This window comes from Capra hircus, unplaced genomic scaffold (genome assembly GCF_001704415.2).
Source record: "Capra hircus breed San Clemente unplaced genomic scaffold, ASM170441v1, whole genome shotgun sequence".
NCBI classification, from domain to species: domain Eukaryota; kingdom Metazoa; phylum Chordata; class Mammalia; order Artiodactyla; family Bovidae; genus Capra; species Capra hircus.
In genome coordinates this window covers 139,442-164,282 of record NW_017189807.1, presented here as the reverse complement: position 1 = coordinate 164,282, position 24,841 = coordinate 139,442, and the positions used below count along the sequence as shown (strand labels likewise).

The 24,841-nt window shown below is 37.6% G+C and overlaps 1 protein-coding gene across 1 annotated transcript in view; it reads right to left on the bottom strand.

The window, feature by feature from the left end:
• Positions 1-24,841, bottom strand: part of LOC108634685 (cilia- and flagella-associated protein 47-like) — a 132,425-nt gene that overhangs the window by 72,896 nt on the left and 34,688 nt on the right. The window contains exons 9-17 of the mRNA XM_018044760.1: positions 21,959-22,148; positions 21,037-21,250; positions 15,658-15,810; positions 14,933-15,119; positions 14,736-14,832; positions 10,287-10,503; positions 9,753-9,994; positions 4,844-4,974; positions 484-606 (exon numbers count right to left, since the gene is read on the bottom strand). Coding sequence (XP_017900249.1) covers positions 484-606; positions 4,844-4,974; positions 9,753-9,994; positions 10,287-10,503; positions 14,736-14,832; positions 14,933-15,119; positions 15,658-15,810; positions 21,037-21,250; positions 21,959-22,148 — 1,554 coding nt within the window. The remainder of the gene's footprint in view (positions 1-483; positions 607-4,843; positions 4,975-9,752; positions 9,995-10,286; positions 10,504-14,735; positions 14,833-14,932; positions 15,120-15,657; positions 15,811-21,036; positions 21,251-21,958; positions 22,149-24,841) is intronic.

Genomic DNA, 24,841 nt, shown 5'->3' with positions numbered 1-24,841 from the left:
ATATCACGCACCACACAAATTAAATCAGGAGTAATAACTATAAACAGAGTATCTTTAGAATGGTCTTTATCGAGGTCCCACTTGCTACCATAACAGTCTTAATGACAGAGTGAAAATGAGGGAAAAAAGGAAAAGCATATACTGAATATAAAAAAAAAAGTACGTTTCTTTTCAATTTTTTTCTACATCATCTTTTTTTTTCAGTAAAACAAAATAACAGAAAGAAAGAAAAAGAGGGGTAAGAGCAGAAAAAAAGGAGAGACTAAGAGAGAGACAGAAAGAGGCAAATTTTATGGGAAATTAAAAGGACAAAGTATTACAATAGATGAAATGTATTCAGATAAATCTCGTATGAAAAATCAAAATATTAACATTAGCTGATGTATAAAGGCTAAAGTATTAATGGCACAGAACTCATAGCAAACAAATATTTCAAGTTATAGTATGATCTGATTCAAGTAAGATTCCAAGATTCTACATTACCTTGAAATAAGCATGGTTTTGTCCTACATTGTGAAGAATGGCTTTCCTCCAAGTTGTTAGCCCTTGAGGAATATTGCTAAAGAGTATCCGTGGCTCTAAAAATGTTACCTTGGAGTGTCCAAGCTAATAATAAGAAGAAAGAGAACATGAAATTGAAATAATTGTAAACATGTTTTTTTTAATCCATCAGATAACTCAAGCTTTTTTCAGCTTCACAGAAATTTCTAAAATGTGAAGTGTTATCAGATTTTATGGTGTGTTGAAGAGAAAAGAATTGAATATTTATAACGTAATCCTAAACTGAAGAAGGCAGGGAGAGCAAGAAAACTCTAAGAAGGAGGTAAATCCATGACTGAGAATCGTGTAGAATGGTCACTGTAGGGGATATTAGAGATCACATACCCCACTATGTACAAGGTGGGAAATAATATGTGTGTCAAAATACTATCCAGGCAAGTTTCTACTAGAAGTCTTCTCAAAGAGCTTAACATACTGATAATGCATACTTTGCTTATCTGAGAGTGGGGAAGTAGTTCACTGTGATGTACAGAATTATTTAAGCACAGGAGTCCCTCATGCAGTCCTACACAAACCACTTCACAGAACTACTGGAATTTAAAATGCTTTTTTGGAAATGCTGATACTATCCACCTCTCCCATTTTAAAGGAAAACAAACAATAACCAACACAAACTAAAACTCAAAATTTCTAATTCCTCCAGAAAGTGAAAATTCAAAGTGTTACTCAGTCATGTCTGACTCTTTTGTGACCCCCAGGTTCCTCTGTCCTTGGGATTTTTCATGCAAGAATTCGGGAGTGGGTTGCCATTTCCTTCTGCAGGGGATCTTCCCAACCCAGGGATCGACCTCTGGTCTCCTGCATTGCAGGAAGATTCTTTACTATCTGAGCCACCAGGGAAACCCAATTCCTCTAGATGCTAATGTAAGTAATACATATTATTTTTTATTGTATAAGAAGATTTTAATATATTCTTAAAGAACATGATTTGGATAACTGGAACAGTAACCTTTTAAAAAAGCTAACAAAAGATCAAATGGTCAAGTAAGTCCTTTACAGTTAATGACAAACCTTAAATGAACATTTTATTTAATCATTTTGTATTCCTCCATCTTTATTTTCTTAGAGTAACACTTCACAGTTCACTTAACTTCAAGAGCTTCAAAAATTTGCCAAAAATAAATTCAGTATTCTGATATCTCAGAGTTTAATTCTTAATCAACCCAGTGTAGGGAAAGTGGAAATCAAATTTTACGAGAGGGTAAAGGCAAACGCTGTGTAGGCAGATCACTTTGGATATAAATTCAAGTAGGGCATTTACTGCACATGTGAACTTGTACTAGATAGTTAACCATTCTAATGCTCCATTTCTATACCCAGCAACTGAGTAATTAATATATACCTTATAGAGTTGTTACAAGGATTAAATTAGATAATACATAAATATCATTGTGCATCGTATCTGAGACACAATAATTAATAAATGATACCTTATGGCTACCGGTGGTATGGGGAAAGGAGAGGGATAAATTATGAGATTGAGATTGACATACAAACATCATATGTGAGTGTCTGTGCCACTCAGTCATGTCCAACTCTTTGCAACCCCATGGACTGTAGCCCACCAGGCTCGTCCATCCATGGAATTTCACAGGCAAGAATACTTGAGGGGGTAGCCATTCCTTTCTCCAGGGGATCTTCCCAACCCAGCAATCAAACCTGAGTCTCCTACATTATAGGCAGATTCTTCACCATCTGAGCCACCAGGGAAGCCCCATATACACATTAGTGTATATAATATAGATAACTAATAAGGGCCTACTGTATAGCACAGGGAACTCTACTCAGTACTCTGCAATGACCAAAATGGGTATGTGCATGCTAAGTCGCTTCAGTCACGTCTGACTCTTCGCAAAGCTATGGATTATAGCTTGCCAGGCTCCTCTGACAATGGTTTTCTCCAGGCAAGAATACGGGAGTGGGTTGCCATGCTCTCCTCCAGGGGATCTTTCCAACTCAGGGATGGAACTCACGTCCCTTATACACCCTGCATTGGCAGGCAGGTTCTTTACCACTAGCGTCACCTGGCATCAGGAACTCTACACAAAACTCTGTAATGATCTATCTGGGAAAAGAATCTAAAACAAACAAAAAAAGAGTAGATATATGTATAGTTCTAACTGATTCACATTGCTGTGACCCAAGTAACCACGATGGTGTGATCACTCACCTTGAGCCAGACATGCTGGAACATGAAGTGAACTGGGCCTTAGGAAGCATCACTACAAACAAAGCTAGTAGAGGTGATGGAATTCCAGCTAAGCTATTTCAAATTCTAAAAGATGCTGCTGCTTAAGTGCTGCACTCAATATGCCAGCAAATTTGGAAAACTCAGTAGTGGCCACAGGACTAGAAAAGGTCAGTTTTCATTCCAATGGCAAAGAAAGGCAATGCCAAAGAATGTTTACACTACCGCACATTGCCCTCATATCACACTAGAAAACTAATGCTCAAAATTCTCCAAGGCAGGCTTCAACAGTACATGAACCAAGAACATCCAGATGCTCAAGCTGGATTTAGAAAAGGCAGAGGAACCAGAGATCAAATTGTCAACATCCACTTGATAATAGAAAAAGCAAAAGAATTCCAGAAAAACATCTACTTCTGCTTTACTGACTATGCCAAAGCCTTTGACTGTATGGATCACAATAAACTGTGAAAAATTATTAGAGAGACAGGAATACCAGACCACCTGACCTGCCTCCTGAGAAATCTATATGCAGGTCAAGAAGCAACAGTTAGAACCGGAAATGGAACAACAGAATGGTTCCAAATTGGGAAAGGATATGTCAAGGCTGCATATTGTCACCCTGCTTATTTAACTTATATGCAGAGTACATCACACGAAATGCTGGGCTGGATGAAGCACAAACTGGAATCAAGACTGCCGGGAGAAATATCAATAACCTCAGATGACATCACCCTTATGGTAGAAAGTGAAGAGGAACTAAAGAGCCTCTCAATGAAAGTGAAAGAGGAGAGTGAAAAAGCTGAGTTAAAACTCAACATTCAGAAAACTAAGATCATGGCATCGGTCCCATCACTTCATGGCAAACAGATGGGGAAACAATGGAAACAATGACAGACTTTATTTTTCTGGGCTCCAAAATCACTGCAGATGGTGACTGCAGCCATGAAATTAAAAGACACTTGTTCCTTGGAAGAAAAGCAATGACAAACCTAGACAGCATATTAAAAAGCAGAGACATTACTTTGCTGACAAACGTCTGTATAGTCAAAGCTATGGTTTTTCCAGAAGTCATGTATGGATGTGAGAGTTGGACTATAAAGAAAGCTGAGGGCCAAAGAATTGGTGCTTTTGAACTGTGGTGTTGGAGAAGACTCTTGAGAGTCCCTTGGATTGCAAGGAGATCAAACCAGTCAATCCTAAAGGAAATCAGTCCTGAATATTCATTGGAAGGACTGATACTGAAGCTGAAGCTCCAACACTTTGGCCACCTGATGTGAAGGAGTGACTCATTTGAAAAGACCCTGATACTGGGAAAGAATGAAGGCAGGAGGAGAAGTGAACGACAGAGGATGAGATGGTTTGATGGCATCACTGACTTGATGGACATGAGTTTGAGCAAGTTCCGGGAGTTGGTGATGGACAGGGATGGACAGGGTCACAAACAGTCGGACATGACTAAGCAACTGAACTGAACTGAGAATAGCAAAAATGCAATACAATAGGGCAAAAAAATAATTTTCTCTATTTTTGGCATTTATTAATGAAACAATTTAATTTTAAGCAGCTCCCGTGGTGTTATGGTATATTTACAGACTCTCTAATACATATCAAGTCTCTAATAATAATCTAGTATTACTGGTATACAGCCATGGATTTCTGAGTTAATTCTAGATAAGACACTTTTTTTTTTTTAGCAAAGTCTTCATTTATGGCAGAGAAGTGGCTCCAAGAAGATACTAAGACAATTTAGTTAACTAAGTATTTCAAACAAAATCAGATTTTACTAACATAGTATATATACCCAACTATATATACATAGTTGTTTGGCTTCCTGGGTAGCTCAAACAGTAAAGAATCTGCCTGCAATGTAGGAGACCTGGGTTCGATCCCTGGAGAAGGACATGGCAACCTACTCCATTATTCTTGCCTGGAGAATTCCACGGACAGTGGAGCCTGGTGGGCTACAGTCCATGGAGACACACACAGTCAGATACGACTGAGTGACTAACACTTTCACTTTCATATACACATATGCATACCAACCAATTTAGAACCTGCAAAATAAAAATCATATTCAAAGGAAGTCATTACATGTGCAAGACATTTCAGTTTCAGCGTGTTTCCTTCACTGACATGAAGAATAAATTCTCCCCTTTCTGGAGAATCAAAAGCTGGCTGCCATGTTACTTCACATTCCAATGAGGAGTATGGTTCAACAGTGCCTACAGAGAATTTAGAGAGAATAAGAAGGTTATACTACATTTTTATTATATTTATTTTTTAATATCTAAAATAAGAACTGGCATATAAATATCAGTTCAGTTCAGTCGCTCAGTCATGTCCGACTCTTTGCGAACCCATGAATTGCAGCACGCCAGGCCTCCCTGTCCATCACCAACTCCCAGAGTTCACTGAGACTCACGTCCATCGAGTCAGTGATGCCATCCAGCCATCTCATCCTCTGTCATCCCCTTCTCCTCCTGCCCCCAATCCCTCCCAGCATCAGAGTCTTTTTGTCATATAAATATAATGACATTTTAAAACTTTTTGAGTTAAACAAAATACAGGGAACACCTTATACTCTAATAGACATATTGCAATATTTGATAAAAATATGCTAATATTTAGAAAAAATAAAATTTATCAATGAAGTGACACTCTAGGATTAGAAATTACTTTATATCTAAATGGTAGAAAATTATTTGTGATCCCTGTTCACATTTCCACATCTTCCACATTTCTCAACACTCTGAAATACACCATTCATCCAGTTTTTTCGAGGAAGGAATTATCATTAACAAGAGGCTTCTTTTGTTCATTTGTTTCAGTGTTCATATACCTAGAGATGCAACTGCTGATGTAGTTTTTACCAACACATTTCTGTAATTCAAATAGATTTAGAACCCAGGAGGGATCAGGCACATTTGCTGTGAGTTGCTTTACCTGTTCAAATTATCATCTCCTTTGAACTAAGAATATAATACTTGATGGAAAGAATGAGTTAGAAGCTATTCCTTCAGAAAGGTAGGATCACCTGAGATTCAAAGGCACAGGACACTGAACAGAGAGATGAGTGACAATCACAGCAAACTTTGCCTTGAGTCAGGTTGACTCACATATGATGGTAGTTTCCTCAATTCTGGTCTTTGCATAACCCAGCAAATATTTGTTTCCCAAACATTTGCTATCCCATCTCCATGTGAATTTGTTTTCTCTCCTTTGAAGCCCCAAGCCACTATCTCAAACATCCACTTTTGCCTTTAGTTGAAGATGATATTTAAGGTGAGGATTTTGGCCACTCTGTCAAGTAACTGGGTTTTCCTGGGTCTCTCTCATCAATATATGTTATTAAGCTTTTGCTTTTCTCCTGTTAATCTGTCAATTTAATTCTTAATTGCACTCATCTCACATGCTAGTAATGCTTAAAATTCTCCAAGCCAGGCTTTAACAGTACATGAACTGTGAACTTCCCGATGTCCACGCTGGTTTGAGAAAAGGCAGAGGAACCAGAGATCAACTTGCCAACATCTGCTGGATCATGGAAAAAGCAAGAGAGTTCCAGAAAAACATCTATTTCTGCTTTATTGACTATGCCAAAGCCTTTGTGTGGATCACAATAAACTGTGGAAAATTCTGAAAGAGATGGGAATACCAGACCACCTGACCTGCCTCTTGAGAAATCTGTATGCAGGTCAGGAAGCAACAGTCAGAACTGGACATGGAACAACAGACTGGTTCCAAGTTGGGAAAGGAGTACATCAAGGCTGTATATTGTCACCCTGCTTATTGAACTTCTATGCAGAGTACATCATGAGAAACGCTGGGCTGGAAGAAACACAAGCTGGAATCAAGATTGCCAGGAGAAATATCAATAAACTCAGATATGCAGATGACACCACCCTTATGGCAGAAAGCAAAGAAGAACTAAAGAGCCTCTTGATGAAAGTGAAAGAGGAGAGTGAAAAAGCTGGCTTAAAGCTCAACATTCGGAAAACTAAGATCGTGGCATCTGGTCCCATCACTTCATGGCAAATAGATGGGGAAACAGTGGAAACAGTGTCAGACTTTATTTTTCTGGGCTCCAAAATCACTGCAGATGGTGATCACAGCCATGAAATTAAAAGATGCTTACTCCTTAGAAGGAAAGCTATGACCAACCTAGATAGCATATTAAAAAGCAAAGACATTACCAACAAAGGTCCATCTCGTCGAGGCTATGGTTTTTCCAGTAGTCATGTATGGATATGAGAGTTGGACTATAAAGAAAGCTGAGCACTGAAGAATTGATGCTTTTGAACTGTGGTGTTGGAGAAGATCCTTGAGAGTCCCTTGGACTGCAAGGAGATCAACCAGTCCATCCTAAAGGAGATCAGTCCTGAGTGTTCACTGGAAGGACTGACGTTGAAGCCCAAGCTCCAATACTTTGGCCACCTGATGCAAAGAGGTGACTCATTGGAAAAGACCCTGATGCTGTGAAAGTTTGAAGGCATGAGAAGAAGAGGATGACAGAGGATGAGATGGTTGGATGTCACCACCGACTCAATGGAGATAAGTGTGTGTAGACTCCAGGAGTTGGTGATGGTCAGGGAGGCCATGGGGTCGCCAAGAGTCAGACACGACTGAAGGGTAGAAGAAAATGTCTTCTTCCCCAACACAATATATCAAAAGGGACATAAGAAAAATATGACTCAATAAAATGATCTATACAAAGAGGCAAAAATAAAATTGAGTAATTATTTTATGAAAATTCTGAGCATCAAACAGAAAATGATATGAGAAATCTATGTGTATAAATCATGCATGCTATGCTAAGTCACTTCAGTCATGTCTGACTCTGTGCGACCCCATAGACAGCAGCCCACCAGGCTCCCCCGTCCCTGGGATTCTCCAGGCAAGAATACTGGAGTGGGTTGCCGTTTCCTTCTCCAATGCATGAAAGTGAAAAGTGAAAAGTGAAGTCGCTCAGTGGTATCCAACTCTTAGAGACCCCATGGACTGCAGCCTACCAGGCTCCTCCGTCATTAGGATTTTCCAGGCAATAGTACTGGAGTGGGGTGCCATCGCCTTCTCTGAAATCATGCAGACTTTCCTCAATAATATATGAAATACATTTCAGTATTGTAGCATTTGTATTCTAAAAATACTAAAAGTACTTAAAGGCTAATCATATCATTCACAGAAACACTGTCTGTTATTTTTGTTCATTGCATGCTCAGTCGTGGCCTACTCATACTGTATTTGGAATTAAATGTCTGTTTTTGCTTTGATTAAAAAAAAAAGTAAGACATGTTATGAGCAACCCAAAGAAAAGCAAATATTAAATTTTTCTGCAAAACATAGTACTAAAAACCATGAGAAGTTTGCGTATGTGTGTGCTCAGTCGTGTCTGATTCTCTGTGACCCCATAGACTACAGCCCACCAGGCCCAGGCAAGAATACTGGAATGGGTTGCCATTTCCTCCTTTACGGAATCTTCCTGACTCAGTGATCAAACTTGCATCTCTTGCATTGGCGGGTGGAATTTTTACCCCTGAGCCACCAGGGAAGCCTCTAAGTTAAAAACTTGTTAATTCTATAATAGTGTCTCTTGCATCCAGTACATTGACAAGCAGATTCTTTTACCACTGCACTGTAATTCCACTTTTGACTAATGAATCTTTATCACAGCATTTTCATGGAAGCCATAAGGGGGAAGCCCAACCACTCAACCCTGGCTAGGATGGAGAAATACAAGGAAAAGTGCCGATGCGCAGTGCTTTTCAGATACTTTTAGTGCCGTATCACATGCTTGATCAGAACCTACATCTGGAATGCAGATAATATAACTACATCTGACACCTGTTGAAAAAAACTGAAGAAGGTTTATCTAGAATCTCTGAAAGCTACAGAAATAATTTCTTTTTCTTCTCTGATCATTTACTCAGCTTTTCTCTAGATTGGGGCAGGACCCAATATTTCCAGCATTAGTAACAACAACAACAAAAAGAGCTTGGTCAAATGAATCTGCTGAATATTCAGAGGAAGTATATCTCAAATCCTTAATAAATTATAATCTGGGATTGTGCTAAATCTATCCAGATTAACAAAAAGATTAAATACGGTTATATCAATGATCTCCAGTCATAATAAAAGAACAGTCCTCCTTCACTTGTTAAATTTGTTACCATCTGTGCATATATCTGCACTAAAATTAAGTGAAGTATTAAAAGTGTTCAGTTGCTCAGTGTCCAACTCTTTGTGATCCCATGGACTGTAGCCTGCCAGGCTTCTCTGTCCATGGAATTCTACAGGCAAGAATACTGGAGTAGGTTGCCATTTCTTTCTCCAGGGGATCTTCCCAATCCAGGGATTGAGCCTGGGTCTCCTGCATTACTGGCAGATTCTTTACCATCTGAGCCACCAATGAAGCCCCTTAAATTAATACTCAAGCTTGTTTATAACACTCCCCATTAACAGCACTGGTGCATGCTCAGTCATGTCTGAATCTTTGCAACCCTACAGACTGTAGCCTGCTAGCCTCCTCTGTCCATGGGATTTTTCAGGCAAGAATACTGGAGTAGGATGCCATTTCCTCCTCCACGGGATCTTCCCAACCCAGGGATCAAATCCACATCTCCTGCATCTCCTGTATTGTAGGCAAATTCTTTAGCACTGTGCGAGTAGAGTTATACAAAAGTCATGATTTGGAAATGATTTTCCCAGGAAAATCACCTAAGACAAGAATTCTACATGCCAGGACTCCTTTGTTATCTGAAGTATAGTCTACTTAGATCTCAAATGAAGACTATTCCTAAATTAGATATGAAGAGGGAGGGAGAGGGAGGGGGAGGAAAGGACACAGGGGAGCCAAGAGGGCAGGAATGTCCCATTGTCACAAGATCATATGTGATATACTTATACATTCTTAGCACCTTTATACAGTATACACTTAAGATATGACTAAGGCCTGAACACACGAATAAATGAATGTCTAAATCAAACAAACAGAATAAACTGTTACCTTTAGCTGGACGAATGGAAAATGCCATCTCCTTTCCTGTATTTATCGATTGCCATTCAAATTTGACAAAGTAATTCTGATGATTATACATCCTAACCGTTCCCCTAAAACATGTTTTCACCAAGAAGCCTTGTGGTCTCAGTATCAGCTCATTAGAAGATAGCTGAAGTCTTACTGGCAGGACAACTGCCATCACTAGGATGTGTCCACCAGGCATATTGTTCACTGTGAAGGTGAAAGACCTGTAACACAGCAAAAGCATCCAAACTGAATGGATAACAGCTCTTAACTGAATGACAGACTTCAGGTACATGTAAAAATGCATATATTATGGATTGATATCCACAATTCTTAGTCAAAAATAAATCAAAATAATTATGAAAGGTAATTACACTGAAATATGAATCCACAAATTGCTGCACATATAGCTTCTACCTTTTAGAACCAAATATGACATATACAAAAATAATTGGGGCAAATACACAAACGGACATTTTTGATTCTAGCAAATAGAAATTTGAAAATAAATCCTACTTCCAAAATTTTCCAATGGTGGGAGATTCAAATATCATTGAAATATAAGTACTAGTTGTAGGTGGAATCACATATGAAAATTGGCTGGTTTTCTGAAGTTCTTCCAAATTGACATTTAATTGGATCAGAATGTGAATTGGTAGCATATTAATAACATGTAGTAGATGAGTATTTGTTGAGTTCACACAAACATCACCAAAGTTAAGGACAGAGGGCCCTGAAAAAACAAAAAGTTACTAAGTTTAATTGCTGACAAATGTATTCATTGACTTATTTTTGCAAGTATTCACACAATATTTTGATCAATTAATTCATTAAAAATAGCACTTAAAATACTTACTATAATATCAGAAATTATTAACAGTATTTTATAAAGACATTCATAACTTGATATTTAGAGGTTATTGGCCAAAATTCAAATAGATTCTGATGTGGAAAATTACATGACAAAATTACTAGCACTAATTATAACTCATTTCAGTACACAAATTTGGATATTCCAACACCCTCTCCCCTCTCATGAATGCATCTATGTTCACTTATCCAGAATTTACAGTAACTGGCAACTTTTTCATGACTCATTATTTAAATTTTATTTGTTTTTCTCTTTAAATGCCCAAAGTTTTTATATAACTCTAAAAAGTATTCTTGTACCCTTTCATAGTTTCTCCCTACCACCATCCTCTGTATTCCCCCTTTCCAGACAACCACTCATTTGCTTTATGTCACTATAGATCAGGTTGCATTTTCCAGACTTTAATATGAGTGGAATACAGAAAGTGTGTTTTTTCCTCTGATTTCTTTGATTCAACAAGTTTTCTGGAGATCCATTGAAGATGTTTCCTGTGTCAATAGTCTATTCCTTTATATTACTGAGTAGCAGGTGAATGTATTTTATTTAAAATATACCTTCATTTCCTTTAGATAATTAGGAGTATAATGAATGGATACTATGGTAGATGTGTGTTTAAATGTATAAGAAACTGCCAAACTTCTTCAAAATGGTTGTATTGAGTTGGCCAAAAAGTTTGTTCTGACTTTTCTATAATATCTTATGGAAAAACCCAAAAGAACTTTTTGGCCAACCCAATTTAATTTCACAATCCCACTAGCAGTATACAAGAGTCTCAGTTTCCCCAAATTTTCAACAACAATTGAACTGGTAAGTTTTTTAGCCATTCTAATAGATTTATATAGCAGTATCTCATTTTGGTTTTATTTTGTGTTTCCCTAATAATAAATGTTGGAGAAGGCACTGGCACCCCACTCCAGTACTCTTGCCTGAAAAATCCCATGGACGAGGAGCCTGGTGGGCTGCAGTCCATGGGGTCGCTAAGAGTCGGACACGACTGAGCGACTGAACTGAACTGACTGAAGAAAATGAGAAAAAAAGCCACAGATTTAGGGAAAATATTTGGAAATCATATCTGAAAAAAGATGTGTATTCAAAATACATAAACAATTCTTAAACTCTATACTGAGGAGGCAAACATTCAAATTAAAAATTGGGGAAAGACATTTCTCCAAATAAGATATACAATTTAAATAGTTGTATCTCTAAGTAAATACATCAATATATATTCAACACTTAGTCAAAAAGAAAATGCAATTCAAAAGCACAATGAGAGAACATTTTGCACCCACTAGCATGGCTGTAATAAAAAAGACAGAAAATAACAATTGTTGGTGAAAACCTGGAGAAACCGCAATCCTCATGTACATATCAAAAACCTCTGGTATGCCGATGATACCACTCTAATGGCAGAAAATGAAGAGCCTCTTGATGAGGATGAAAGAAGAGAGTGAGAAAGCTGGCTTGAAACTGAACATTCAAAAAACTAAGATCATGGATGACATCCAGTCCCATTACTTCATGGTAAATAGATGGGGAAACAATGGAAACAGTGACAGAATTTATTTTCTTGGGCTCCAAAACACTGCATCCATGAAATTAAGACACTTGCTCCTTGAAAGAAAAGTTATGACAAACCTAGACAGTGTATTAAAAATCAGAGATTTCACTTTGCTGACACAGGTCCATGTAGTCAAAGCTATGGTGCATCCAATAGTCATGTACGGATGTGAGAGTTGGACCATATAGAAGGCTGAGAGGTGAAGAATTGGTGCTTTTGAACTGTGGTGTTGGAGAACACTCTTGAGAGTCCCTTTCATTGCAAGGAGATCAAACCAGTCAATCCTAAAGGAAATCAATCCTCCACATTCATTAGAAAGATGGTTACTGAAGCTCCAATACTTTGGCTACCTGATAAGAAGAACTGACTCATTGGAAAAGACCCTGATGCTGGTAAAGACTGAAGCAGGAGGAGAAGGGAACAGCTGAGGATGAGATGGTTAGATAGCATCATCAACTCAATGGACATGAATCTGAGCAAACTGTAAGATAGTGGACAATAGAAGAGTCTAGTATGTTGCAGTCCAGGAGGTCGCAAAGAGTATGACACAACTTAGTGATTGAACAACTGTTGGACTGATTGCAACCTAGTGCAGTTACTACAGAAAATTTTTGGCAATTTCATTAAAAGTTACACACAAAGTTACCATCAGTTCAGTTCAGTCTCTCAGTCGTGTCCGACTTTTTGTGATCCCATGGACCGCAGCACTCTAGACTTCCCTGTCCATCACCAACTGCTGGAGTTTACTCAAACTCATGTCCATCAAGTTGGTGATGCCATCCAACCATCTCATCCTCTGTCGTCCCCTTCTCCTCCTGCCTTCAATCTTTCCCAGCATCAGGGTCTTTTCCAATGAGTCCATTCTTTGCATGAGGTGACTAAAGTATTGGAGTTTCAGCTTTAGCATCAGTCCTTCCAATGAATATTCAGGACTGATTTCCTTTAGGAGTGACTGGTTTGATCTCCTTGCAGTCCAAGGGACTCTCAAGAATCTTCTCCAACACCACAGTTCAAAAGCATCAATTCTTTGATCTCCTTGCACTCCAAGGGACTCTCAAGAATCTTCTCCAACACTACAGTTCAAAAGCATCAATTCTTCGGCACTCAGCTTTCTTTATAGTCCAACTCTCACATTCCATACATGACTACTGGAAAAACCATAACTTTGACTAGATGGACCTTAGTTAGCAAAGTATTGTCTCTGCTTTTTAATATGTGGTCTAGGTTGATCATAGCTTTTCTTCCAAGTAGCAAGCATCTTTTAATTTCATGGCTGCAGTCACCATCTGCAGTGACTTTGGAGCCCCCCAAAGTAAAGTCTCTCACTATTTCCCCATCTCTTTGCCATGAAGTAATGAGCCTGGATGTCATGATCTTACTTTTTGGAATGTTGAGCTTTAAGCCAACTTTTTCACTCTCCTCTTTCACTTTCCTCAAGAGGCTCTTTAGTTGTTCTTCACTTTCTGCCATAAGGGTGGTATCACCTGCATATCAGATATTATTGATATTTCTCCCAGCAATCTGGATTCCAGCTTGTGCTTCATCCAGCCCAGCACTTCTCATGATATACTCTGCATATAAGTTAAATAAGCAGGGTGACAATGTACAGCCTTGACGTACTGCTTGCCCAATTTGGAACCAGTTACCATACCACTCAGCAATTCTACTCATAGGAATCTAACCACAAGAAATAAAAACATATGTTCACTCAAAGAATTATATGCGACTATTTATAGCAGCATTATTCACAACAGCCTCAAACTGGAAACAGCTCAGTGTCCATCAACTGTAAAGGGGCAAACAAAATGTGTGTGTGCTTAGTTGCTCAGTCGTATCCATCTCTTTGGACTGTAGGCTCCTCTGTCCATGGGGATTGTCCAGGCAAGAATACTGGAGTGGGTTGTCATGCCCTCCTCCAGGAAATATTCCCAACCCAGGGATCAAACCCAGGTCTTCTGCATTGCAGGCCAATTCTTTACCAGCTGAGCCACCAGGGAAGCCCAAGAATACTGGAGAGGGTAGCCTCTCCCTTCTTCAGTGTATCTTCCTGACCCAGGAATCAAACTGGGGTCTCCTGCATTGCAGGCCGATTCTTTACCAGCTGAGCCACCAGGGAAGCCCATTCCTAATAAAATGAGATACTATTTAAGCATAACAACAAACAAAATATTTATACCTAACACCACAGGGATGGACCTTACGAACATTATGCCAAGTAAAAGAAGTAATGCAAGAGAGACCACATATTATGTGATTTCTTTTACATGAAATGTTCAGAATAGGCAAATCTATAGTGACAGAAAGCTAATTAATGGTTGCCTGGGGCTAGGGGTGGGAACTGGAGGCAACAGCATAACAGTGATGAGGGTGATGGCATCATTGTAAAAACTGAATTGTGATGATGGCTGAATAAACCTGTAAATTCACTGAAATTCACTGATTTGCATGCTTTGACCTGGTGAATTTTATGAAATATGAATTATACTTAAATAAATCTACTTTTTAAAAGACTTAGTAAGTTTTTATAGATTCTTACCAACAATTACTTGATAAGTTTGCTTGGGTGTCAAAGTTAAGCTGCAATCATGTTTTTCATGGGGTGTGGATGGGTCTGATTTAAGTCCTTTAAGAACCTGTGAGAAATCACATTATTCCAAAATTAACTGTTCAATACTAGCAAAAAATATTTTAAGAATTATCATGGTATAATCAAATGTGAAATATTGCACATGCCTTTCTTCTCAGAGACTTTGTCTCCTTGAATGCTATATTTCTGGTTCTTAGCAATTGGTTGTGTTTGATCCAACACTGTGTTGAAGGTAACTCCTCTTCCCTTTCCACTTCTGAGACAGTGGGTGATTTTAGACCAGATGCAGGATGTAATCCTATGTCTATGTCATTATATGAGTATGTGTGCTTCCTAGAGAAATCATAATAACAACTAATTGAGGCTGTCTTTTAGAAAATACATACATCAGTAAATTCAAATATTCCCCATATTAGATGCTATTACTGACCCACTGAGATACACTGAAGCAGGCAAAAGCACTTTCCACATAAAACTGCCCTCTGTTAAGGGGACCCAATTCTCAAATACCACCCCAAGAAAGTTACACCCACCCTACCATACCCAATGACAGTTCACAGGCAATGACTGATATGGAGCACAAAAGTTACTTTGACTCAAGGCAGGAACAACGACAATTGTTGTTGATCCTCCAAAAATCACATGTGCTGGAATTCCTGTCTCATAATATGCTTCTAGGGAAGTCCATCTAAGACATTCCCAAATCAAAAGTAAAAAAGGAAATAAATGCAGTTTAAGTAGTTCAATGTTTTGTTGTTTTCATACATGAAAACATCCTTTAAATCACAAAATAGAACGTAAAGAAAAAAATTCTGGCTTTACTGGTACCATGATCTGTTTGTTTCATATTGTTTGAAAAAGTGAACTTTACCTGTGTGCTTCTTTCTGCAGGCGCACATTTCTTAAAAATTTAATGTATCCTGCATAATAGTTTTCATGAGATTTCTTTACTAGTTTTTCAAATTTAGTATATGCAAAATCAGGATCCACATAGTTATATCTTGGAATCTTTGTGAAAATCGTCCTACAATATGAAAAGTCATGTTAATACTTATGTATATTGATATATGTGCAGTTATTCAATCAGTATTTTTTTTAGTGCCTCCTATACCAGGAATTGGGCACAGACTGGTGAACAGGACAAATTCTAAATTTGTCCTGTCCTGATATTGTCCTCATATCCTATTATATATGGAGACATTATTACATTTAGGATTAAAATTATGTCTAATTTTCTTCATAAACCAATGACAGAAAATCTCTAAGGTCATTGGGATGTAATACCACCTATTCTTGGGGTATTAGTCAAGGAGGTAATAATTTGGGCAGCTCCAGGTTATGACATCTACTGGATCATTGAAAAAGCAAGCAAGTTCTAGAAACACATCTATTTCTGCTTTATTGACTATGCCAAAGCTTTTGACTGTGTGGATCACCACAAACTGTGGAAAATTCTAAAAGACATGGGAATACCAGACCATTTGACCTGTCTCTTGAGAAACCTGTATGCAGGTCAGGAAGCGATAGTTAGAACTGGACATGGAACAACAGACTGGTTCCAAATAGGAAAAGGAATATGTCAAGGCTGTATATTGTCACCCTGCTTATTTAACTTATATGCAGAGTACATCATGAGAAATGCTGGGCTGGAAGAAGCACAAGCTGGAATCAAGATTGCCAGGAGAAATATCAGTAACCTCAGATATGCAGACGACACCACCCTTATGGCAGAAAGTGAAGAGGAGCTAAAAAGCCTCTTGATGAAAGTGAAGGAGGAAAGTAAAAAAGTTGGCTTAAAGCTCAACATTCAGAAAACTAAGATCATGGCATCTGGTTCCATCACTTCATGGCAAATAGATGGGGAAACAGTGGAAACAGTGTCAGACTTTATTTTGGGGGGCTCCAAAATAACGGCAGATGGTGACTGCAGCCATGAAATAAAAAGATGCTTACTCCTTGGAAGGAAAGTTATGACCAACCTAGACAACATATTTAAAAGCAGAGATATTACTTTGCCAACAAAGGTCCATCTAGTCAAGGCTATGGTTTTTCCGGTGGTCATGTATGGATGTGAGAGTTGGACTGTGAAGAAAGCTGAGCGCCGAGGAATTGATGCTTCTGAACTGTGGGGTTGGAGAAGACTCTTGAGAGTCCCTTGGACTGCAAGGAGATCCAACCAGTTCATTCTAAAGGAGATCAGTCTTGTTCATTGGAGGGACTGATGTTGAAGCTGAAACTCCAATACTTTGGCCACCTCATGCGAAGAGTTGACTCACTGGAAAAGACCCTAATGCTGGGAGGGATTGGGGTCAGGAGGAGAAGAAGACGACAGAGGATGAGATGGCTGGATGGCATCACTGATTCGATGGACCTGGGTTTGGGTAGGCTCCAGCAGTTGGTGATGGACAGGGAGCCCTGGCATGCTGCGATTCATGGGGTCACAAAGAGTCGGACACAACTGAGTGACCGAACTGAACTGAACTGAGGTTACAGATGGAATTAGATCTGAATCTTATTAGTGTTTCCTAATAGTTAATTACTTTTAGATCACTGTATTCAAAACCAGAAAAAAAGTATATAGAAAGAATAAGAAATCCTTTTTTAAAATTATGCTGCTTTCTTAATATCTCAGAGTTTATAAAGTAACCATCAGCAACAAACCTATACAAAGAAAAAAACCAAAAAACTACAAACTACTCAATATCTCATATTCACTCAACTGTGTTCACGCTTTTACTTTGGCCTACCACATATTTTCCATAAAAACAAGAAGTACAATTATTCATATCCTTCAGCCTTAGGCTATCTCAGTCTTCAGCCAATATTATTAATTATTGAGATTATCACTCTCAATAATTAAATCATAAGTATAAACCTAGTAGTCTTACACAGTCAAATGAAATTTAATCTAATATTTCTTCCTGTTTTCAATAATTCCTCATTGGTCACAGTAAGACTTTTTTAACTGAGTTAAACTCTTTAAGAGAGTGAAGCAATAAGGAGAAACAAATGCTTTGCTACTCAAGGACTGTTGCTGTTCAGTCACTAAGTCCTGTCTGACTCTTTCCAACATGCCAAGCTTCCCTCCCTTCACTATCTCCTGGAAAGTGAAAGTTGCTCAGTGGTGTCCGACTCTGTGACCCGGACTATACAGTCCATGGAATTCTCCAAGCCAGAATACTAGAGTGGGTAGCTGTTCCCTTCTCCAGGGGATCTTTCCCACCCACGATCGAACCCAGGTCTCCTGAATTGTGGGCACATTCTTTACTGTCTGAGTCACCAGGGAAGCCCAATAATACTGGAGTTGTAGCCTATCCCTTATCCAGTAGGTCTTCCCAACCCAGGGATCAAATCCAGGTCTCCCACTTTGCAGGTGGATTATTTACCAGCTGAGCCACCAGGGAAGCTCACTGTGTCCTGGAGTTTGGTTAAATTCATGCTCACTGAACTGGTGATGACATCCAGCCATCTCATTCTCTGCTGCCCCCTTCTCCTCCTGCCCTCAATTTTTCCCAGCATCAGGGTTTTTTCAAATGAGTTGGCTCTTCGAATTAGGTGGCTAAAGTATATTGGAGCTTCAGCTTCAGCATCAGTCCTCCCAAAGAATACTCAGTGTTGATTTCTTTTAGGATTGACTGGTTTGATCTCCTTGCAGTCCAAGGGACTCTCAAGAGTCTTCTCCAACACTACAATTCCAAAGCATCAATTCTTTGATGCTCAGCTTTCTTTATGATCCAGCTCTCACATTCATACATGAATACTGGAAAAACCATAGATTTGACTATGTGGACCTTTGTTGGCAAAATGATATCTCTGATTTTTAATACACTGTCTAGGTTTGTCATAGCTTTCCTTCCAAGGAGCAAATATCTTTTAATTTCATGGCTGCAGTCATCATCTTTAGTGATGCTGGAGCCCAAGAAAATAAAATCTGTCTATATTTCCACATTTTCCCCATCTATTTGCCATGAAGTGATGGAACTGGATGTCATGATCTTTGTGTTTTGAATGTTGAGTTTCAAGCCAGCTTTTTGACTCTCCTGCTTCACCCTCATCAAGAGGCTCTTTAGTTCCTCTTTGTTTTCTGCCATTAGAGTGGTACCATCTTCATATCTGAGGTTGTTGATATTTCTCCAAGGATAGTTGTTGATATATTTAAATCTCTCTTCAGGCTCTGGGATCTTGAACTACCTTTGCATGTGCTAATTGCTCAGTCATGTCCAACTCTTTGCGACCCCACAGACTATATTGTTCTTTATTATGTTGGGTAATGGGAAGCTCTTTCACTTAATATAGTTGATAATCATCAACAACATTTCCTAGATTCTTAACAAAATTCTTTACATCATGAAGAGACTGAAGTGAAGTATGACGTGAAGTTGCTCAGTCGTGTCCGACTCTGTGTGACCCCGTGGACTGTAGCCTACCAGGCTCCTCTGTCCATGGAATTCTCTAGGCAAGAATACTGGAGTGGGTTGCCATGCCCTACTCCAGGGGGTCTTCCTAACCCAGGGATTGAACCCAGGTCTCCTGTATTGCAGGTAGATTCTTTACCTTTCGAATCTAGAAATAATTCCTATATCTGAAGTCCCTCTGTCTGTAGCAAGAAGAAAAGGTAGGACTTAGAAGTAAGTAGTAGAGTAGGTGCCTGAAGTGACAAATGCTGGTGACTAACATATCTAAATGCTTACGAGATCCTTAAAGAATAAACTTTAAGAAATACCCTGAATCTTTGAGTAGGTGATTTTTTAAAGCGTGCAAAGTACAGGCAAAAAAAATTACAATGTAAATAAGACATTTTCCCTCATTCATTAAATAAATATTTACTGAGCGCCTATTATAACACACTATTCTAAACACAAGATATATACTGCATTAAATAAAACTAGACAAAATTCTTACCTTATTTTCTTCTCAAAAGTTGAGAAGGTAAAATGAATTAAAAAATAAAATAGCAATTATAATTACCAAGTTAATACACTGTAAAATGTCATTACTTGAATTTTCACTACTAATTGCTAGCCAGAAAATAACTAAATTTTGTATTTCTGTTAGTATGGAAAAGAGTAAATTGAGAGAAAAAATATAATTATGGCCATGGGATAAATATAAAATACTTAGGTTAGCCTTCCTCAAAAAAAAAAAAAATCCTGGCAGTTTAGGTCATCTGATTAATACTGCCTTACCAATAAAATATTAATGTTAAATTAACACACTATATCTGTATATAGATATATTTATATAAACATTGGAAATAATTGAATATAATACATTTAAAAATTATTTCCACAGCTATCTTTGCAGTGTTTTCCTTTCCTTATACTGTATAATTATTTAAAGTGGAGTCTGCATAATCTTCATGCTTGTGTGTTTTATAGCACTTGTCAACTACAAAAAGAGAGAAAAAGACTGATATGAATGGAATTTGTAAAATAAAATCATAAATAGACTATATATTAATAAAAACTTAGAATTTTCCAATTGTGGATAATAAAACAATCATGGCATAAAATATCAAATTGTATTTTAAGAAAATAATTGTAAAAGTAAGTGAGCTTAAAGATTCACCAAAGGTAAAGAGACAAGTAAAGAATGTTATGGGACATGATCAAGTTTAGACAGTTGTTTAGTAACATACAAACATGTAAAAAAGAAATCTAGTTCATCCTCAAATATATAAAAACCATTCCTGAGCTAATGGCTAAAATAAAGATGTCAGGATGACTGAGTTTATTCTCACTAAGCATTGATTTATAATTCTTATAACCGGGGAGATTTTAGTTCATTTTGGGAAAAGTTGTTGGAAATGTGACTTTGAGGAGACTGAGCAAAGATGATGCTAAGGATGAAGACGATAATGACAATGAAGATGAGAACGACTGATTTATCACAGCTTAAAATTTTTCATCTTAGATAAATTCAAGGTCTCAGCCATATTTAATGAACATGACTATTCTGAGGGCTATATACATTTCCAAACGTGATTATTTCTATTATTTTTCTCTGCTTGTCAACAGCCTATTTTAAGAATCATTGGGTAAACCATTCACATTAGAGATGAAAGGTTAGATGAAGGAAATAAGAGTAGCATTCCACAACAACTCCTCCAATTAAAAAAATTGAAAACAAAATTTTGCTACTATTATTATTACCATCACTAATTTATTACAGCAGGATCTGATAAGATCTCTGCATATCATGCTGGTTATTGTGTCTTACAAAATTTCAGGTTTTTAATATAGCACATTACCTGAAATTTTCATGGTCTTCTCCAGACCGGATACTTGCAGCTCGGTCATTGGGAAAGGCTATCAGTGCACCCTTTATTAACTCTTTATTTATCTTATGATTGTGAATGTGTGTCATGGTTGACTGAAGCATCGCAACAGGTGCATGGTCCTTGTACTGCACCAAGTCTTTCACCACAAACTGTCCCGTAGGATTACTGACCAAAGGGGATATACCTGTTAGAGAATTGAATATTAAATTTAAACATTTTTTTTGAACTTCCATGAATTAACAATTACATTAGAGTGCTGCTTCCAACTTAATCCTAAATCCCTAAGCAAATTCAGAAAATGAAAATAATTAATAAATGGATCTACATAAAATAATTTAGTAAAATAATGTATGCATAAGTGATTAAAATGCATGCAAAAACCTAAAACCTGATAACTTGAAGGATTAGGTTGTCCCACATGAAACTGAAATTTTTATAAAGAGAATTGAATATTAGCAATTTCATATGGTTCAATGTATAAGAGATAACTGAGAATTAGTTGAAACAGTAGCAATCAGAAAATCTATGGAATAGTCAAAATGGTTTATATTATAGACTCAAAAAGTAGAAGAATAAAATATTAAAATTTTCAATAAATTTTATATACCACCAAACCAGTGCTAGTCAAAGTGAGATCTTCAAAATGGCAGCATCAGCATCTATTGGAAACATGCTGGAAATTCAAATATTTGGGCTCCAACAAAGATATGCTTAATAATCAATGATGGGATGTAAGACAGTGACATATTTTTACAGGCCCAGATGCATGCAAAAGTTTAGAAGCATTAGATTAGATCACATTTTATATACACAGCTAAACATTAATGTGTTAAGATAATCCTAGAGTAACCAAAAATAAACTAATAATTGATAAGCACCCCTGATAGCATACCAGGATTAACTTTCATCACAACTTTCTTGGTAGAAGGCTTGCAGACACTATTAAAATATAAATATATATAATGGAAAGGCTTCAGTGATGAAGACTGCAAATTTTCATCTGCCACTGAGCCAATAATCTCTATAAATTGCTTCACTTTAAAGACTCCAACTTGATGTGGAATGAATGAACATGTCACATTCTGAAAACAGAAGAAAAGCGATCAATTGCTATCGGCTGAATATTTGGGGCTTCCCTTGTGACTCAGCAGGTAAAGAACCTGCCTGCAACGCAGGAGACTTGGGTTTGATCCCTGGGTAATACTTGCGAACCCCTAAAACTCATGTTTTGGGTTGTTGTTCTTTTTTTTTTCTTTTTTTTTTTTTGCCATGTCACACAACATACATGATCTTAGTTCCACAACCAGGGACTGAACTCATGTCCCTGAAGTGGAAGTAAGGAGTCGTAACCACTGAACCACCAGGGAAGTTCTGAAACTCTTATGTTAAATTCTAATGCTCTACAAGATAGAATTAGGCAATTAAAGCCTGAGTGGGATTAGTGTCCTTATAAAAGAGGGTCCACAGAGCTCCTTAAGCCTTCCACCATGTGAGGATATCAGAAGAAGTCTGTGCCCAGGAAGAGGGCCCACATCTGACCATGTGAGCACTCTGATCTGGGATTTCCAGCCTCCAGAACGATTAGAAATAAATTTCAGTTGCTTATAAACTGTGCAGTCTATGGTATACTCTTACAGCAGCTGAAATGGATTAAGAAAACAGAAAACTGTTGGGATAAAATAAAAAGCAAATAAAAAATGTTGCTTACAAAATTTTAAGGCAAGCTAGTTTATTGATGGTGAAATGAAAGTCTTTAGAAACATCATATACAGCTCTGACAAATCTTTAAGATGCACATTATTAGAAAACGATCTAAGAAAAAAAAATTAAGATTAATGGCACTGAAATACTTCCAGAATGGCAGAATAAAGGCCTCCAAAAAGTTACTCCTTCACAAACAGAAAGAGAACACTGGGAAAATTGTCAAAATTAACTTCTCAGCTATTTGAAAATTACCTTAAATATTACACAATGAACACTTCAAAAGCTGAATGAATCAGGCTACAAAGTTTAGCCTCATTTGCCACATTCACTTTATCTCTTGCCAACCAACTTACCACTTCTTCAAGCATCTTGAAAACTTTTTGCAGGGAAAACACTTCCACAACCAGCAGGAGGCAGAAAATGCTTTCCAAGAGTTCGTCAAATTTCATAGCATGGATTTTTATGCTACAGGAATAAACAAACTTATTTCTCGTTGGCAAAATGTGTTGATCACAGTGGTTTCTATTTTGATTTATAAAGATGTATTTCAGCCTAGTTAAAATGATTTAAAATTCATGGTCTGAAACCACAGTTACTTTTGTACCAACCTAAACCTAGATAGCATATTCAAAAGCAGAGACATTACTTTGCCAACAAAGGTCCGTCTAGTCAAGGCTATGGTTTTTCCATTGGTCATGTATGGATGTGAGAGTTGGACTGTGAAGAAAGCTGAGCGCCGATGAATTGATGCTTTTGAACTGTGGTGCTGGAGAAGACTCTTGAGAGTCCCTTGGACTGCAAGGAGATCCAACCAGTCCATTCTAAAGGAGATCAGTCCTGGGTGTTCTTTGGAAGGAATGATGCTAAAGCTGAAACTCCAGTACTTTGGCCACCTCATGTGAAGTGTTGAATCATTGGAAAAGACCTTGGTGCTGGGAGGGATTGGGGGCAGGAGGAGAAGGGGATGACCGAGGATGAGATGGCTGGATGGCATCACTGACTCGATGGACGTGAGTCTGAGTGAACTCCAGGAGTTGGTGATGGACAGTGAGGCCTGGTGTGCTGCAATTCATGGGGTTGCAAAGAGTTGGGCATGACTGATCGACTGAACTGAACTGAATAAATAGCAACTGTCCCTGAGGAAACACAACTGTTAGAGTTATGAAACAAAGACAGTAAGTCAACTATTATAAATATGTTCAAAAAACTGAAGAAAAACATGTCTAAAAACTTAAAGGCAGTATGAGAACATCTCACAAACTAGAGCATATCAATACAGAAATTGTTTAAAAGAACAAATAAAGATAAGAGAATGCAAGAAACTCACAAATACGTGGAAATTAAATAATACACTTCTAAGTAACCAATAGGTCAAAGAAGAAATTTTAAGAGATATTAGAGAAAACTTTGAAATAAAGAAAAACTAAAACTCAACATACCAAAACTTATGGGATGCAGCAAAAGAAATGATTAGAAGTAAATTTATAGCAGTAAGCATCAATATTAAAAAAAGATAAAGGCCTTTCATCAATAACCTAACCTCCATCTTTGGAAATAGAAAAAAAGAAGAGCAAAAGGAAGTAAACAAAGCAAACAAAAGGAAAGGAATAACCATGAAACAGAGAACAGAAAGCAATGGAGAAAATCAACAAACCTGAAACTATGTCTTTGTAATGATTAATGATATTGAAAAAAACTTGAGCTAGACTCATCAAGCCAAAATCAACAACAGCAAAAACTCAATTTCTTAAAATCAGGAATAAAAGAAAGAATATCACTACCACTCTACATCAATAAAAAGGAGTATGACAGAATAATAAAACAATAAATAATCATGTGCCAACCAATTAGATAACCTAGATGACATGGACAAATCCTAAGACACAAACTTCTGAACATGGTTCTAGAAGAAACAGAAAATCTGAATAGCCATAAGATAACTAGAGGTTGAAACAGAAATCTGAAAATTTCTGACAAAGAGAAGTCCAGAATCAGATGGATTTGATGGCGACTTTTACTGGACATTTAAAGAATGAGAACCAATTCTTCACAAAGTATTCCAAAAATTAAA